This window comes from Macrotis lagotis, chromosome 4, assembly GCF_037893015.1.
Source record: "Macrotis lagotis isolate mMagLag1 chromosome 4, bilby.v1.9.chrom.fasta, whole genome shotgun sequence".
Lineage (NCBI taxonomy): Eukaryota > Metazoa > Chordata > Mammalia > Peramelemorphia > Peramelidae > Macrotis > Macrotis lagotis.
The window spans coordinates 100,214,709-100,230,322 of NC_133661.1; the positions used below are offsets into that span (position 1 = coordinate 100,214,709).

General features: G+C 39.8%; 2 protein-coding genes across 3 annotated transcripts in view; one reads left to right on the forward strand and one right to left on the reverse strand.

Moving 5' to 3' along the window:
* The window catches only part of NHLRC2 (NHL repeat containing 2), a 63,158-nt gene extending 55,491 nt beyond the window's left edge, over positions 1 to 7,667 (reverse strand). The window contains exons 1-2 of the mRNA XM_074233643.1: positions 7,481 to 7,667; positions 486 to 638 (exon numbers count right to left, since the gene is read on the reverse strand). Of these exons, the coding sequence (XP_074089744.1) occupies positions 486 to 638; positions 7,481 to 7,652 (325 nt within the window). The 5' untranslated portion in view covers positions 7,653 to 7,667. The remainder of the gene's footprint in view (positions 1 to 485; positions 639 to 7,480) is intronic.
* Positions 7,668 to 7,835: 168 nt separating this feature from the next.
* Positions 7,836 to 15,614, forward strand: part of DCLRE1A (DNA cross-link repair 1A) — a 29,555-nt gene continuing 21,776 nt past the window's right edge. Inside the window, exons 1-3 of one of the 2 annotated variants that reach the window (XM_074233642.1) lie at positions 7,836 to 8,284; positions 8,585 to 9,687; positions 13,684 to 15,354. In XM_074233642.1, the coding sequence (XP_074089743.1) occupies positions 9,243 to 9,687; positions 13,684 to 15,354 (2,116 nt within the window). In that variant the 5' untranslated portion in view covers positions 7,836 to 8,284; positions 8,585 to 9,242. Of the gene's footprint in view, positions 8,285 to 8,437; positions 9,688 to 13,683; positions 15,355 to 15,614 lie in introns of those variants that run through there. The other variant, XR_012477877.1, reaches the window with a different exon arrangement.

Sequence of the window (15,614 nt, forward strand, 5' to 3'; positions counted from 1 at the left end):
TTGGGTTATAAGAAACATTTTATATGTGGCTGTGACCAAAACATATATAACTGTTATAATATTTTGTAGTCTATTACAGTCTGTCAGATTATATTTAAATAGGCCCCCAAATTGTACCATGAACAAATATATAAATGGTTATATATTTCAACTTTTTAAAAAACATTTAAAAATAAGTCTGGACAAAGAATAGAAACACAAAAGCTGGCTGATCTTGGAATAATTTTGCAATTATAAGGCAGAAAGAGAGATGATGCTCTAAATTTTGGTCCTCTGATTAAGACAGATCACAGTAACTAAATTTAACCCTTTAAGAAATTTTAATGAGTACATGGAGTCTTCTCTGTAGATTTAGTACAATTAAGAAATTACTTTTAGAATCACTTTAGTCTTGCCAAATGTTTAATCATCCACAAATAAGTGACTCAACTATACTTCCTTTACACTTGCAAGGAAATTGTTAGTAGCTAATTAAAGTTCAATACCTTTATCAGTGTACTTGTGTTCTAATGCATGAAGATCAGGTAACAGGTGGATACAGTTGATACAGCAGTAAGTGAAGAAATCCAGGACTACTACTTTTCCACAAAGATCCTTGTAGATAGAAATGGAACCTTCTGTATTCAGCCATTCTAGTCCTGAAAGTAATGTAAAAGAATTTTAGTTATAAGAATAGATAATTCAACTAAAATTATAAAGAAAAAAAAAAATGTTCTTAAAAAAATATAGTACAATAGGCCAAAAATTTTGAAAGAGGACTCAAACTTCTAACTTAAGGCATGTTTAATTGAGATGCGTCTGTTTATAGCCTTGTATGGTTCTGTACATAGCTATATTCAGTTCAATAATGTAGACTCTTTGAGGGCAAGGGCTATATATATATATATATATATATAGAATCCTCCACACATAATTGCCATACATAATAAATGCTTTTGATTAAAAAGCTTTCTGTTGCCAAGAAATAAATATCTATAGTTATAGGGGTGTGTGTGTGTGTGTGTGTTGTTTCTCACAAGGGCAGAGAAGTTTCTTGTTGTGCAAGTCTCACAGTGTCTGGCACATTGATTAATAAAAGGTTGTTAACTGATTAGCTCTTTGAGCAAAGCAAAAATCAGGGCTTTCCTCAGGAAAAAAAAAAGGAAGTGCTTCAGAAAAGGAAAGTTTTAAGGAGTCAATTCCAAGAGTAAGATATGGAAGTCAATCAAGGAAGAATAAAAGTAGGTCAGTACCATAGTGAGAATCTAGTTCAAACAGATAACATGGTTAGCATATCTGTGTGATGGGGATTGTAGTAGAGAAGGCTGGAGGAGGGAAAACTTAATCTTAAGTATAAGAAGAGTGTAAATGATTAAAGAGTAACAAAAGATTCAAGGTTAGAGCACAGCATAAAGTTCAGTTGGTTAGTCACTGGGATAATATTGTGAAGGAAATAAAGTGAGATCAGAGCAAGCATGATCAACTGGGAAAACAGTGAGGTATAGAAGGCCTGGAGGTCATACAGAAGGGGGGGGGCAAGTTTAGAAGTAAGGCAATAAGAAAAATAAGAGATTATGATGAAGGAGAAAAGTTTCAAAGCTTAAGATAATAAAGGTAGGAGAGCAACTAAAACTCTATGGTGGTAGGCAGGATTGACAATTAGGAGGTTAGAACATTAGGCATGATATTCAGGAAAATACTGAGTTCCCAAATTTAAAGGTAGGCAATAGGATGAAAAGGATGACTGTGATTCAGATAATGAGCTTCTTGAGAAAGAAGAATTATGAGGAAGTCAATGTATAATGACAAGAGAGATTTTGAAAACGCAATATTAACAATAAATTAATTAATCTAACTTCAAGGGGTTAGAAAATATTGCGGTTATAAAAGCAAGAAGTGGCAAATAGTATGTCAACTCCTCCTATTCCATGATGTTGGCCATAACTCATTAAACTGTCAATTAAGGAGTCAAAAAGCGGTCTATTTTTGTAGTTGGAACATCAGCACCAATGAAATCATTGATCTTTAAAATTTATATCAAGTACATGCAAACTGAATAGCAATTTTCCTTTCTAAAAACTTTTAACTCTGAAATTTTCCATTCTGATCCTAAATCGTTTATCCTTTCCTTCTGTTTGACTTCATAAACCTCCCTACTCTTTATCATGTCATCTCTCTGCCCCTCTTTGTTCACCCAACCCATCATTGTATCCTAAGTTTCCTCCTCCATAGTCCTGACCACTTCAACCAAATATATCTGCTATCCTTGAATCCCCTTGTTCCTTTGACTTTCCACTATTCAACATGCCTATCCTTAACCCTTGTATAACCATGTTACTGAATGCTCTTGGAAGAAGTCTGAATTGCCTAAGCTGCTTAGAAATTCTTATATTCTTCCTAGACTCCACCAAACTTCAGAAAGTGGTTACTTCAAACCTATTCTTTTCTTTAACTTTTCTATTCTTCAAGAGGAATTAATCTTCTACTATCACCAGTCCCTCTCAGTAAATGAACTTGCCTCTTACTTTACTGAGAGAATCAAAGCTAGACAGGGAGCTAGCTGTTTTATGGCCCCCATGTATTTCCTATTAGTTGAATTTTATGAGATAGTGGGAGCCCTCTTGGTCAGGTTCTGCCACCCAGTTGTCCCTGAACCTATGTTCCTTTAAGGGCTTTGGTTTCCTTGACTTGCAAATCTTAATCTCTCCCCAGACTCAAAAGCTCACACTACTGACTTCCTGCTGAATGCCACAAAGGCATCTCAAATTCAGTATTTCAAAACTGCAAGTCTTCATATTCTAAATCCACCCCCTTCTCCAAACTTTCCTATTCCTGGTATCAATCTATTTCTCCAACCCACTTTTCAATCCAGCCAAACTGATCTTCTCTGTGTTCTTCACAAACATTCTGTCGCTTCATACTTACTCCTTGCTTGTCATTGAATTCTATTCTTCTTTCAAGGTATAGCTCAAGCACCATGGTCTTCTTCTTCCCCAAATCTTTCTAAGAGCAATTGTGTCCAACCAGAGTCTGGCATTTATCTACTCATTCAATAGCCCAAACTGTGCTGCCTCTTCGTTAGCATTTTTAGATTACAGGAGGCTTAAGCTATGTTTTTCCTCTTATTTTCCTTCTGTTTTGTTTTTCTTCTAATGGTCCCTGTATCCTGAATTTTTAACCTCTTTATAAGTAACTTCTTTCCCTAGCCTCCAGAGCTCAACTCCCTTAACATGGCCCTTACTTTATGACTTAGGTCATTCCTTTGCTTAAGTGATGTTGCCTCTAAAATACCATAAAACTTCCCTTTGGTTAGCATTCAAAGATCCTCACATCTGGCTGTCAGAGCAGCTAAGTAGAATGCTAGATCTGGAGTTGAGAACTTTTCCTGAGTTCAAATTTGGATTCAGACACAAGCTGCGTGGACCCAGGCAAGTCACTTAACCCTGTTTGCCTTAGGTTCTCATCTGTAAAATGAACTGGAGAAGGAAATTGCAAATTACTCCACTTTGCCAAAAAAACCCTACATAAGGTCATGAAGACTGGACACAACTGAAAAATGACTGAACAACCACCATCTGGTTCATATCTGTTCTCTAGCTTAATTTCCTATTTCTCACCTTCATGAACTTCTAGTCTATTTGCCATTTTTTACTTCATTCTGAAATCCCTGGCTCTTTTCTTGGCTCAGATCAGAGGTTCTATTGCCAGTAGGAGGTTTTTCCTGATTTACCTTAGATATTATTGCTGTCCTCCCATTTCGAAATATATTTATATTATGTGACTTTATTACATTATTTATTATACTCATGGATTACACTATAATGATGAATAAATACTAAATTCTATATATGGTCCTTGACAAGTTTTTATTGGGCAATGCAGCCCAGAAGAACTAAAAGATTGGATACCCATGTTCTACAAGTTAATGCTCTCCTTCCCAAACTATCATTTAACTACTTTATACTTAGTTTGTATTTACATATGCAAAGAATATACATACATTCTTGGATATACATGCCTTTGTCCTTTTTCTCTGTTAGAAATGTTAACTCCTTAAGACCCAAGACTGTTTCACTGTTTATATACATTTATCCTTAGTACCTAACACAGTGTTGGGAAGACAGCAGACCTTAATAAATGCTTTATGGATTAGCTGATCCTTAGGATCTTTCCAGGTGCTTTAATTCACAATCTCAAAGTCATTCTTCATATAACTCTCTTTTCACTACTCCAATCCAATTAGCTACCAAGAATTCATATTTCTCAAATCCATCCTATCCACTCCACCTAAACTAGTGGCACAGCCTTCTGATTCGTCTCCCTCTTTCTAAGTCTTCAATAAATTCTCCAACCAGATGCCAAAATTATCATCCTAAAGTAGTTTTAATTATGTCATTCCCCTTCCCCAAAGCATTAAGATGTTCTCTACTGCCTATAAGAATACAAACTTTTCAAACCGGCTCTTAAGGCTCTCTACTGCTCTATTCCCTTCTTAGCTCTACATCTCAAAAATCATCTGACTTCCTCCAAGTTTCAAAAATTCTCTCTCCCCTCAAGCCTTTTTTTGATTTCCTAGTTGTAGGTCCTTTCTTTCCTTTTGGAATTCCTTTGAATTTACTCATTGGGCTTTGCCTTTTTTTTTTCCTTTTTATTCTAGATATACATAAGACATATTTTTTTAATCTTAGTTACTAGATTTCTATTGTGAAAAGTCACATCACAGTTTAAATTATTATCCTTCAATAAGAAAAACTGAAGAAAGAGAAGCATCAATGTTAATAATACCATCCTTAAAATGTGGGTAATCCCTACAGTATCTACTAAAAAAGGCTGCTGTGAAGACCTAATGAGAGAACATATGTAAATAAATTTGCAAACCTTAAAGCATTACATACATGTCAATAATTGCAACCTTTTGTCAGATGGGGAAGCTACATCCAATACAGCTAGTTAAGGGTCAGAGGCCAAATCTGAACCCTGGTTTTCTGGCTCCAAGTCTAGAGCTTTTTCATGGCTTATTTGCATAACATTTTGAATTAGTTAAGTACCATTTTTTTCTAAGAAAGGACCAAAAGTAATTATACTGTTCCTGACATCCACTTATTGTCTTTTAGCTTTCTCTTATTGGCAAAGAATTTATATGCTACAAAATCATTTGAAAAATTAGCAAACCAAGACAGAATACACTTCAGTGTTCTGTTCATAATGATCTGATGCCTCTGAAATCTTGGTTATAATATATCTGAGGCAAACTTGGATACATGGACTGTATGCTAATTTGACAGGTCATCTATTTTACTTTATTTCAAAGTGTCCTAATAAAATTTGATATTGTACAGTGTTGAAATGTTTACCTATAGCAAGAAAAGTAATGTGAAGTAGAGAATAATTTAAACAAAAAAGGACAATTTGTAATAAATCTCAGCTTCCCCTGACCCTCAGAAGCCAATGCTCCAAATAATGGCCTTTACTGGTATGGTATTTTAGAAGTCAAATACCATTACAACAAAATTAGTCATCACTAAAAAATTCCAAAACCCTGCCAATGGTTCATTTATTTTAAGCAGTACAAATTACAGTAGAATTTCTATAATTCAAAAGAAATCTGTATCCTCTTTAATGTCCATTTTTAAGAGAACTGAGAAGCAGTGTGATATAATAGATATGGTATTAGACTTGTAATTTGGAATTGGAATCTGGAAGACCTGAGTTCAAATGTTGCCTCATGATATTACTTACTAGCTGTATGGACACTAAGCAAGTCACTTAACTATCACTAAATTGATTAATTATGATTCAGAGTCAGTGACTACTGACTTATTTAAAATTTAGTTAATAATTCCCTACCACCATGCCTCAATTTTTTCATCTGTAGATGGGAGGAAAAGTCTTTCAGGTCCCTTTCTGGTTTATAGATTGTGATCTTGGTGGCAGGCCTTGTTTTCCCTGCTTTCTTTGTCTCCCCACAATTTTAGAATAATGACTGGCAAGACAGTGAACTCTTTATAAATGTTGACTTGACTTCTAAATGTATGGGGATGGTCTTTTTTGTTTTTTGTTTTAGTTTTTGCAAGGCTTGCCCAAGGCCACACAGCTAGGTCATTATTAAGTGCCTGAGGCTGGATTTGAACTGAGGTCCTCCTGACTCCAGGGCTGGTGCTCACCATTGTGCCACCTGGCCACCCCAATGGATGGCTTTTTCAAAGAAAAGCTTGCCCTGCTCTTGGTAAGCAGAGGGACATGAGGAATGTCATACGTCTTCAAGGCCAACAGCAGGGCCCTGTGACCAGGGAAACGGCTTTCCCATTGACAATGCCCCTTCCAGTCCACTAACAACACTGCCACAGATAAACCGAGCAAAGGTCTCCCCTTTGCCAGGGAATAGGAGCCAGAGGAGGGTTTTGTGGAGCAGCCTCGGGTGCCTCATCCCCAAAGAATGGCTGTTTTTGAAGTTTGAGGTGCAGTGCGTATACCCCACAATGGGTCACAGTAGTGGGTGCATTCAGTGGGGTACAGGACAGTGGGGCACCCACCCTGAGTGGAAGGCAGTTGGGCACCCATAGAAGGAAGGAAGCGGGCAGTGGGGCACCCTGGGGGGTTGGGCAGCTCCTGAGCAGGATAATGGGGCACCCATAGAAGGAAGGAAGCGGGCAGTGGGGCACCCTGGGGGGTTGGGCAGTTCCTGAGCAGGGTAATGGGGCACCCATAGAAGAAAGCGGGCAGTGGGGTACCCTGGAGGATTGGGCAGCTCCTGAGCAGGATAATGGGGCACCCATAGAAAGAAGCGGGCAGTGGGGTCCCCTGGGGGGTTGGGCAGCTCCTGAGCAGGGTAATGGGGCACCCATAGAAGGAAGCGGGCAGTGGGTTGGGCAGCTGGGCATCCCTGGGTGGGGGGCACCCTGGGGGTTGGGCAGCTGGGCATCCCTGGGCAGGGGGGCACCCTGGGGGTTGGGCAGCTGGGCATCGCTGGGCAGGGGGGCACCCTGGGGGTTGGGCAGCTGGGCATCCCTGGGCAGGGGCACCCTGGGGGTTGGGCAGCTGGGCATCGCTGGGCAGGGGGGCGCCCTGGGGGTTGGGCAGCTGGGCATGCCTGGGCAGGGGGGCACCCTGGGGGTTGGGCAGCTGGGCATCCCTGGGCAGGGGGGCGCCCTGGGGGTTGGGCAGCTGGGCATCGCTGGGCAGGGGGGCGCCCTGGGGGTTGGGCAGCTGGGTATCCCTGGGCAGGGGGGCACCCTGGGGGTTGGGCAGCTGGGCATCCCTGGGCAGGGGGGCACCCTGGGGGTTGGGCAGCTGGGCATCCCTGGGCAGGGGGGCGCCCTGGGGGTTGGGCAGCTGGGCATCCCTGGGCAGGGGGGCGCCCTGGGGGTTGGGCAGCTGGGCATGCCTGGGCAGGGGGGCGCCCTGGGGGTCCGGGGCGAGGAGACGCGGACCTCGGCGGGGCGGAGGAGGGGGCTCGCGCTCGGGCTCGGGCTCTCCGGCCGGGCCGGGCCGGGCCCCTCACCTGGCGGGAAGTCCGGCGCGGCCAGGTCGCGCTCCCAGCCGTCCACCTTGCGCAGGTACTGGTAGACCAGGCGCTCCTTCTCCTGCGCCGTGACGGCGTCCAGCAGCGCGTACTCCAGCGAGGTCTGGGCGGGCAGCAGGCCGGGCAGGCCCGCGGCTCCGGGCGCCGCCATGCTCGTCGCGGCTGCGCGGGGGCGCGCGGGGGCGCGCGGGGCCGCGCGGGCGCAGGAAGCCGGGGCGCCCGCCCTTGGGTTTCACCGCGGCACATTCGCCGCCCCCCGCTCGGAATGCCTCGGGCCGCCGGGGAGCTCCGAAGTCTTCCGCGCCAGAGTCCTCATCATCCCGAGCCGCGGCCTGGGCGGAATCGCTGCCCCGCGCGCTCTGAGCTCATTTCCCCACCGCACGTCCTACCGATTCGCGCTGGCAGATTCGTGGGTGAAAACGCCCGGGAAATACAGCCTTGAGGACCCGAAGTTAACGAATCCTCCCAGAGGCATGGGGCGAGCGAGTAAATACGCGTTTAAAAGCAAATCACGGACCTCAGACACCCAGATTTCCCCCCCTACTCACTTTGAAACTCCCTCCGCTCCCGCGCCGTCCTCGGTCAACATCGGCCGATTCGACACGTCCTTGGCGCGGGAATAATCCGGCGCCTCAAAAGACGCAGGAGTGGAGAAAAAAAGAAGAGGGAACGAAATGGAAGAGGCCGCTTCTTGAATTGGGGGGACCGGGGGGCGGGGCTCGCAAAGGCAAGGAATTCTGTCGCTTGCCACCTTTGGAGGGAAAGTGCCGGAGCGAACGAAAGGTTAGTGCGGGGCGGGCGGGAGGTCGGAGGCCGCAGCTGCGCCCAGAGGATGCAGCTGCGCCGCCGCGGGGCGCAGGTGCGGAGAAGGGCGCAGCTGCCGAGAAGGGCGCAGCTGCCCGCACCCCCACACGGGCTTGGCGCCGCGCCCGGACCTCTGCGCACCCCCTGGGCCCCCCTTTCCATTCACGAACTTGGCCGTGAGCGAGGCAGGGCCCGGGCGGCCCCGCCCTGACCCCGGGGTAGGGCTCCACTCCTTCATGACCTCTGACCCGAGAAACTGACCCCCCTATTTCTTTACAGAGAGAGAGAGAAGAGAGGAGGGTCCTGCCTGGGCCCCAGCAGGCCCGGAGTCGTCCAGGCGAGAAGATGGGGCCTTTCGCACTTTGGAGCGCATCGTGCCCCCGTTAACCAGAAGAACCAAAAAATTATGTCTTGAGAGTAATTTAGACTTCCATACACCTGTAAACTATTTGTCCCTTTTACAATACCATTTGTACACCGAAATGGTGAATTTTGGAATAATTTAATGTCTAGGAATTCTATAATTTCCTTAAGTGCTTGAATTCGGAAATAGTTCTAATTTATAGATTTAGGTTAAGTTTAAAACAACCCGGTTGGCCAGGAACCACCTACCCAATCCCATATACATATATATATATACATATACATATATATATATATGTATATATATATATATGTATGTATATATATATGTGAATTCTTTTAAATTCTATTATGTGGTATAAAAACTACTGCAGGCTTTCTTTTTTTTATTTTGAAACAGATTTGTCTTTGAAGCAGAGGTTGTTGTATTTTCCCTATCCTAATGAATTTGACCCACTACTTGGTTTTTTTTAAAGTTTTAAGCTTTTTTTTTTCAGTGGATTTAGGGGTTTTTTTAAATAATTTTAAACCAGGTCAGCTAGATTTGGTATTGTTTTGATATTACTGCTTTATCATGTCGGAAGAAAATTTGTTGGAAGAAGATATCTGGGAATATAAATCGATAAGAAAACCAAAATTGGGAAATTCGGATATTTCTAATTCTGTTCAAAAGGCAACAGATGGTAAACGCAAATCAAAAAGATGTGAACTTAAAAACAAAAGGACTGTGAAAGTTAAGGAAGAATCTAAAGATGATGAATTGTGTTTAGGAGAAAGAGATTCTCAGACACTTAGATCGGAACCTAATAGGGGCAATAATTTTCAGCAGTCCCCGGGTAAGGTGACTACAAAAGCAAAGTCTGGAAAGACAAGTAACAAAAAACTAACCCCAACAAAGCCGCATCCAGTTTACAGTGGATATTGCCCAAGCTGCCAAATGCCTTTTTCCTTATTGCTGGGTCAGACACCTCGGTGGCATGTTTCTGAATGTTTGGATGCTCCACAGTCCTCAGAAAGAGGTAAGTTTTAACAGTGAAGGAAAATGATCTGTTGCCCTTCAAAATGGTCATATATGCCAGATTTACATCAGTTTATTGAAAATTAATGTCAGTTAATGGTACTCCCAAGATAGAAATGAAAGGTACTCTGAATATAACTGGATTATAGTGAAAAGGAAAAAAGAATTAGGAGTATTTTTTCTTTGAACTTGTTAAAGGTTAGTTTAAAAGATTTAAGAAAGGCAAAGTATCAGAGGTCAAAAGTACTCCTGTGAAGAAAGGTATAAATAGGAATAATTTTATGAGAAAGCTTTTTAAGAAAACTTTTAAAAAATTCTTCAACTCTACCATATAATTTCATGAAAACATTAAAGGAAAGCGAGATATTTTGGTTTGAAACCAAGATATGTGCCTGATGCGTTCACCATGATAAAATATTTAGAAGGGAGATCCTAAGAAGGTTTCAGGTGCTGAGGCAACAGAGTAGTGTGGTAAGATCACTGATCACAAAAGTCAGAAGAAACCCAGCTCTGATATTTATATGATCTTGGGCAAGTAACTTAATCTGTTTTCGTCATCTATAAAATATAAGGAATGATCTCTGGGGCATGTTTAAATTTAAACAAGTTCTTAAACCAGGGTCTATGAACTGTTTTTTTAATGTTTCTTTCATTATCATTAGTTTCATTTGTAATTCTATGTATTTTATTTTATTCATTTAAAAATTATTATTATTCTGGTCAGTTGGTTTTTCCAATCTATCCGAGGGGTCCAAGTATGTGAGCCCAAGTAAGAGTAGGGTAATAATTGAAAATAGCTAGTATTTATATAGCATTAAAAGATTTGCAATTTGCAAATTTCTAGTGTTCTGTACCCATTCAGAATGGTCAGACGTGCCAAATTTACATCAATTTATTGAAAATTAAGAGTTAGGCAATGGAATCTCATGATGGAAATGAAAGGTACTGTGAATATTATTTCATAAAATTTTCATGATATAACCTTGTAAAATAGATATTGAAAATATTTCAACATTTTATTGTAAAAAAATAATAAAACTCAATTGGTTAATTAATTTCCTAAAGGCATATGACATGTAATCAGCAGACCTGCTAATGAATGCAGTAACTATGTACAACATGAAAATAACACTAAGCATAATTTAATCATTCTTTGATTCAGAAGATACTTTAGAATCTTACAAGATCTTTTTATCAACTGTCATTTATCATTGGACCACAATCTAAATTTTAATAAATTTATGAATCGGTGATATACATGTCTTTTTTTTTCCCTCAAAGAAGTAGGGTATAAAATTTACAAAACCCTCTCAAACTTTTGGAATTTTAACTTACCTACTATTTCATTTCTAAGAAGTTTGAGGCTACTCTGATATCCAATATAAGGAGGCCCTAGGAATCCAGGTAATTGGATTGGCACTTAAGTTGAAATTACCTTCATATTAGGCCTGTTTGGTACTTTGATTCATGGTAGTGTTAAAATATATTGTTAAAATAGAATTCGCCTGAAGATTTTTATTTTTGATCTATAATGAGTAATGTTTTATGATTGAACCTTGAGTGTAGTAAGTTTGGGATAACCCAGAATACTTGACAAGTATTTTTGAGCTTCCTGTTTCATAAACGTATTATTAAGTCTAGAATGTGAAGACCTAAATGTTAACACCTAAGTTTTATTCCAAACCTATTCCTCATTGCTAATGTAGTTCTATTTGTAGACAGAGAGTTTTACAGGGTAATTTTTGAATATAATATGTTAGAGTAATATCCCATTAAAATTCCTGTTGTCTTAAACTTCTTTTAAACTAATTACAACAGTATGGTGGAGTTAGAGGCATAGATCTGTTGGTCAATAAATTAAAAACTGACAAATTCTTAGACTTGATTTTACATTCTGCAATTCTATAAGACAAGTATACTAGTTGGCTGTCTTCTTTGCTTCCTGTTTAGCAGCTCAATAGTGAAGTTGATGAGAATTTAGCTAGCATCTGGTAGTTGTTTCCCTTGAATTTTTTTTTTTTTGGCTAGGACTTGAGATCACAGAAGTTTGGAGAACTCTCACGTGTGGAAATTACTTCTATATATACAAATTGACAACTTGTAATTTACTCTCTGTGTTACAGAGTTTCTTGAGATACAGAAGACTAGTGACTTTATGTATCCTAGCTATTATTTGTTTGATGAAGGACTTGAAAGTAGGTCTTCTTGACTGCAACATATCCCATTATTCCATGCTGCTTCTCCTTGAGGGAATATAAAGCAAAAGGAACATATATTTTGAAGAGCCTTCATAGTCAGAATTTCTTGGAAAAAGACAACTGGTAAATTTCCTCTAGTGTTTTTTGTTTTGCCTTTTTATTGGTTTTTTAACAAGAAAAATTATTGACTATATTTTAAAATTGCAAATTGTTAAAATTTGATCTTAACTATCTTTTTGTTTAGGATTCTGGAGTCTATCTTTTATAATTAGAATTTAATAGCATTAGTTTAAAGATTTCCTGCTGTTTTGACTATGGAAACTAAGTTACAATCAACAAATATTTTTTTTAAGGATTTACTTTGTGCCAGGGACTGTGGAAGATTCCAGGGATACAAGGGAGCTAGCTCTTGAGGACCATTGTTAAATTTTCACTGTGAATAGTCTGAGCAAATTAGCAAAGGCTACAAATCAGAGGTTGACCAATTGCTTTATTGATTGTCTAAACTTAAAAAAGTGATGGAGAGAACGCTAGTACTGCAGATTACATTTGTGTGCCTTTGTGTTTATTTTTTTAGAACTGATTGTTAAACAGTTCAAAGATTGACATAGTCCCTATTCACAAGGACTTTACATTTTAATGGGGGAGATAGCACTTACATATATATATAAATACACATATATATTTTTTAATTGTAAAATGAATAAGTACAAATACGTCCAAAATATTTCACATATATATGGAATAATTTGGAAGGGCACTGATCTCATTAATTGGTGGGGGGGAGAGTTGATCAAGAAAGGCTTCAAATAGAAGATGGTGCAAACTGCATCTTAAAGAATATTTGAAAATCCATTCAGGACTTCATCATCTCTCACCTGTATTGCAGACACCTCTCCCTGGTCTTCCTGCCTCCAGTCTCTTCCCTGTATTGCAGATACCTCTCCCTGGTCTCCCCGCCTCAAGTCTCTTCCCCACTCTAAGCCATCTCATGACATTACTCCTCTGTTCTCTATGATCCTGCCAAATTGACTTTCTCTCTGCTCTCCCTCATGGTACTTGATTTCCTAATACTGCTCTCAATTCCCCTCTTCTTAGAATATTCTGCCTCATTTTTTCCCCTTGAGTCCTTTTCTTCCCTTCAAAGGTCCAACCTCTCCAACTTCTTGATCTCTACCCTCCAAATGCTGTCCCTCCCAAATTACCTTGTATTTTACTACTATGCTATATTTGTGTGTGTACATACTTGTTACCACCCGCTATAGAATGTGAGTTCATAAGTCTGGTATCCTTTCTTTCTTTGTATTTGTAACCTCATCCTACCCCCCCCCCCAATCACAAGGCCTTAATAAATGCTTGTGATTGACGGGAACTTCGATGCAGAGGTAAGGAGGATGGTCAGTGATCAGGTCCAGAAGTGGGAACATGAGAGAATGCCAATTTGTCTAGATTGCAGAATATAGAAGTGTAAAAGGTATAGACTGAGAAAGATTGGTTGGGGCCTGCTAATAGTTTATAATCTGAAAGTAGGTTCCTAAGATTTAGAACTCTAATGAAATGTAAAGATCATCTAGATGATCTTCATTTTATAGTTGAGGAAACTGAGGCCAAGCAGTTAAGTGTCATGTCAAAGGTCACATGCATAATAAGTAGTGGAACCTCTGGATTTGAATCCAGATTTTCTAACTAAATGTTTTACTTGTTCCAATATATTATTTACTGGATTTGACAGGAACATGTAATCAAATGTTGATCTGTAACTTGATTCTAATTTTTTCTCTCAAAAATATTTTTTTTAGAGTGTCCTGATGGTCTTCTTTGTAATTCTACAATTCCTTCTCATTACACACGCTATGCCCATTTCCTGCTAGCTCAGAGTAGAGCAGGGAATGAATTTTTTAGCTCTCCAACTTCTCCATCAAGCAGCAAGCTCCTTGGGTCCAGTGATACTAAATCAGACTTTCTATGTAGCCTTGAGGAAAGATGGCCTCAGTGTCAGAAACAAACAGAGAATGCAAAAAATGTATCAAATGATCCCTTGTTGATAGCATTGAGTCCAAGAAAATTTCAATCTCCAAATGAAACCAATAAAAAGATTTCATTTTCCACAAACATCTCAAAATCCCTACAGATTATGCAGTTCACAGAATTTGTTGATAATGACAAACTTGAGAGTTCTGGTTTGCCTCTCACTGATGGAGAATTAGACAGACACAAAAGCTCAGAACATTTGAAACTTCCACTGCCAAAAGCTGATCTCAGTGACTGTGAAATCTCCTATTCTCCTCTCCAAAGTGATGAAGAAACTTATGATATAGAGGAACAGCTAGAAAATTCACAAAAGGAACTATTTATTACTGAAAACTCTGGAAATTACAGTTCTGAAGATGAGGAGGATGACAGCTGTATCTTGTTTAGAAGACTTTGTGGAACCTTACAGAAGGAGTATAAGCTTGATAGCAGGAAAATGAAAAGTTATATAAACCAGGATGACTATGATGAAGAATTGAATGTAGCCCACACTTTAAATGATTTGTCTAAACCTGTTTCCCAAACTGAGAAGATTAAGTCTTGTGAGCTAGCAAATGCCACTAATCATTTCAAATGTTTTCCTACTTCTTTAGCTGGGGAGCTGAATCCTAATTATCAAGTCAATAAAGAGGGCCCTGATGAGTCAAAATTGTCTTCATCCCAATCAAGTGGAGGGAGTGTATCTACTGAAGAATCAGCTGCTTGCAGTGGGGCTTCTCAGCAATTACTTAATAGTGAAATGTCACAATCCTTGGAAAGCAAGGAAGAAAAGACTTCTCAGTCAACTCAGAGGGAAAATATACAAGAATCAAATAGATCCTTTTATGGCAAAAAGAATAGTCATATAATAAATTTCCACAAGGAATCATTGGATAGTAAGCCAAGTATTAAGGCTTCAGTTTTAGACATGGAAGTTTTTCCTAATAAAATTCCTGCACATATGTCTACAGAAATATTGCTGCCATGTGCTCCCAACTCTAACACAAAACCATCTTCTACTAAAGTATTAAAACAAATGGATATAGGTGTGTTTTTTGGGTTACCACCAAAAGCAAAGGAAGAGAAAACACCAGAGAACTGTACTTTGAAAAGGACAAAAAATGCAAGTCCTAATGAAAAAAAATCAGGACAGAACAAGAGGAAAAGAGAAGGATCTCTGGGTGGTTTGGAACTTGACATACGCAACTTAAATAGAACTAAAACCTCTATGGAATCATCCTGTGAAGGGTCACAAAAAAGAAAAAGATTTAGAAAGTCAGCTACAATAGAAGAAAAGACACAATTGAGAGAAACTGATGAGCTCATGAATAAGAGAGAACTAGTGGCAAATAAACTAGAGAAAGGTGGATCACAGAGGTGGAGAAGAAAGTTACAAGATTCAGTTTATACTGAAGCAGGATTGAGGGAAAAGACATGTCCCTTCTATAAGAAAATACCAGGTAAATTGAAATTGTAATACATACTTAAAGTAAATCAAACACACATCACCCACCCTTCTTGAGTTTCAATGGATTCTTTGCCTATTTTTTCAAATGTATAAAGTTGTGTGCTTATTTATAAAAAAAAACTTTTATTCATAGGATACCTTGTGAAAATTTAAAGTTTTTTTTCATTTTTATTACATATTATACATAATATTGCTCAGCTTCTTAGATCAGACTATGGCTAAGTTTCTCTGCTTTTTCATATGAAAGGGAAG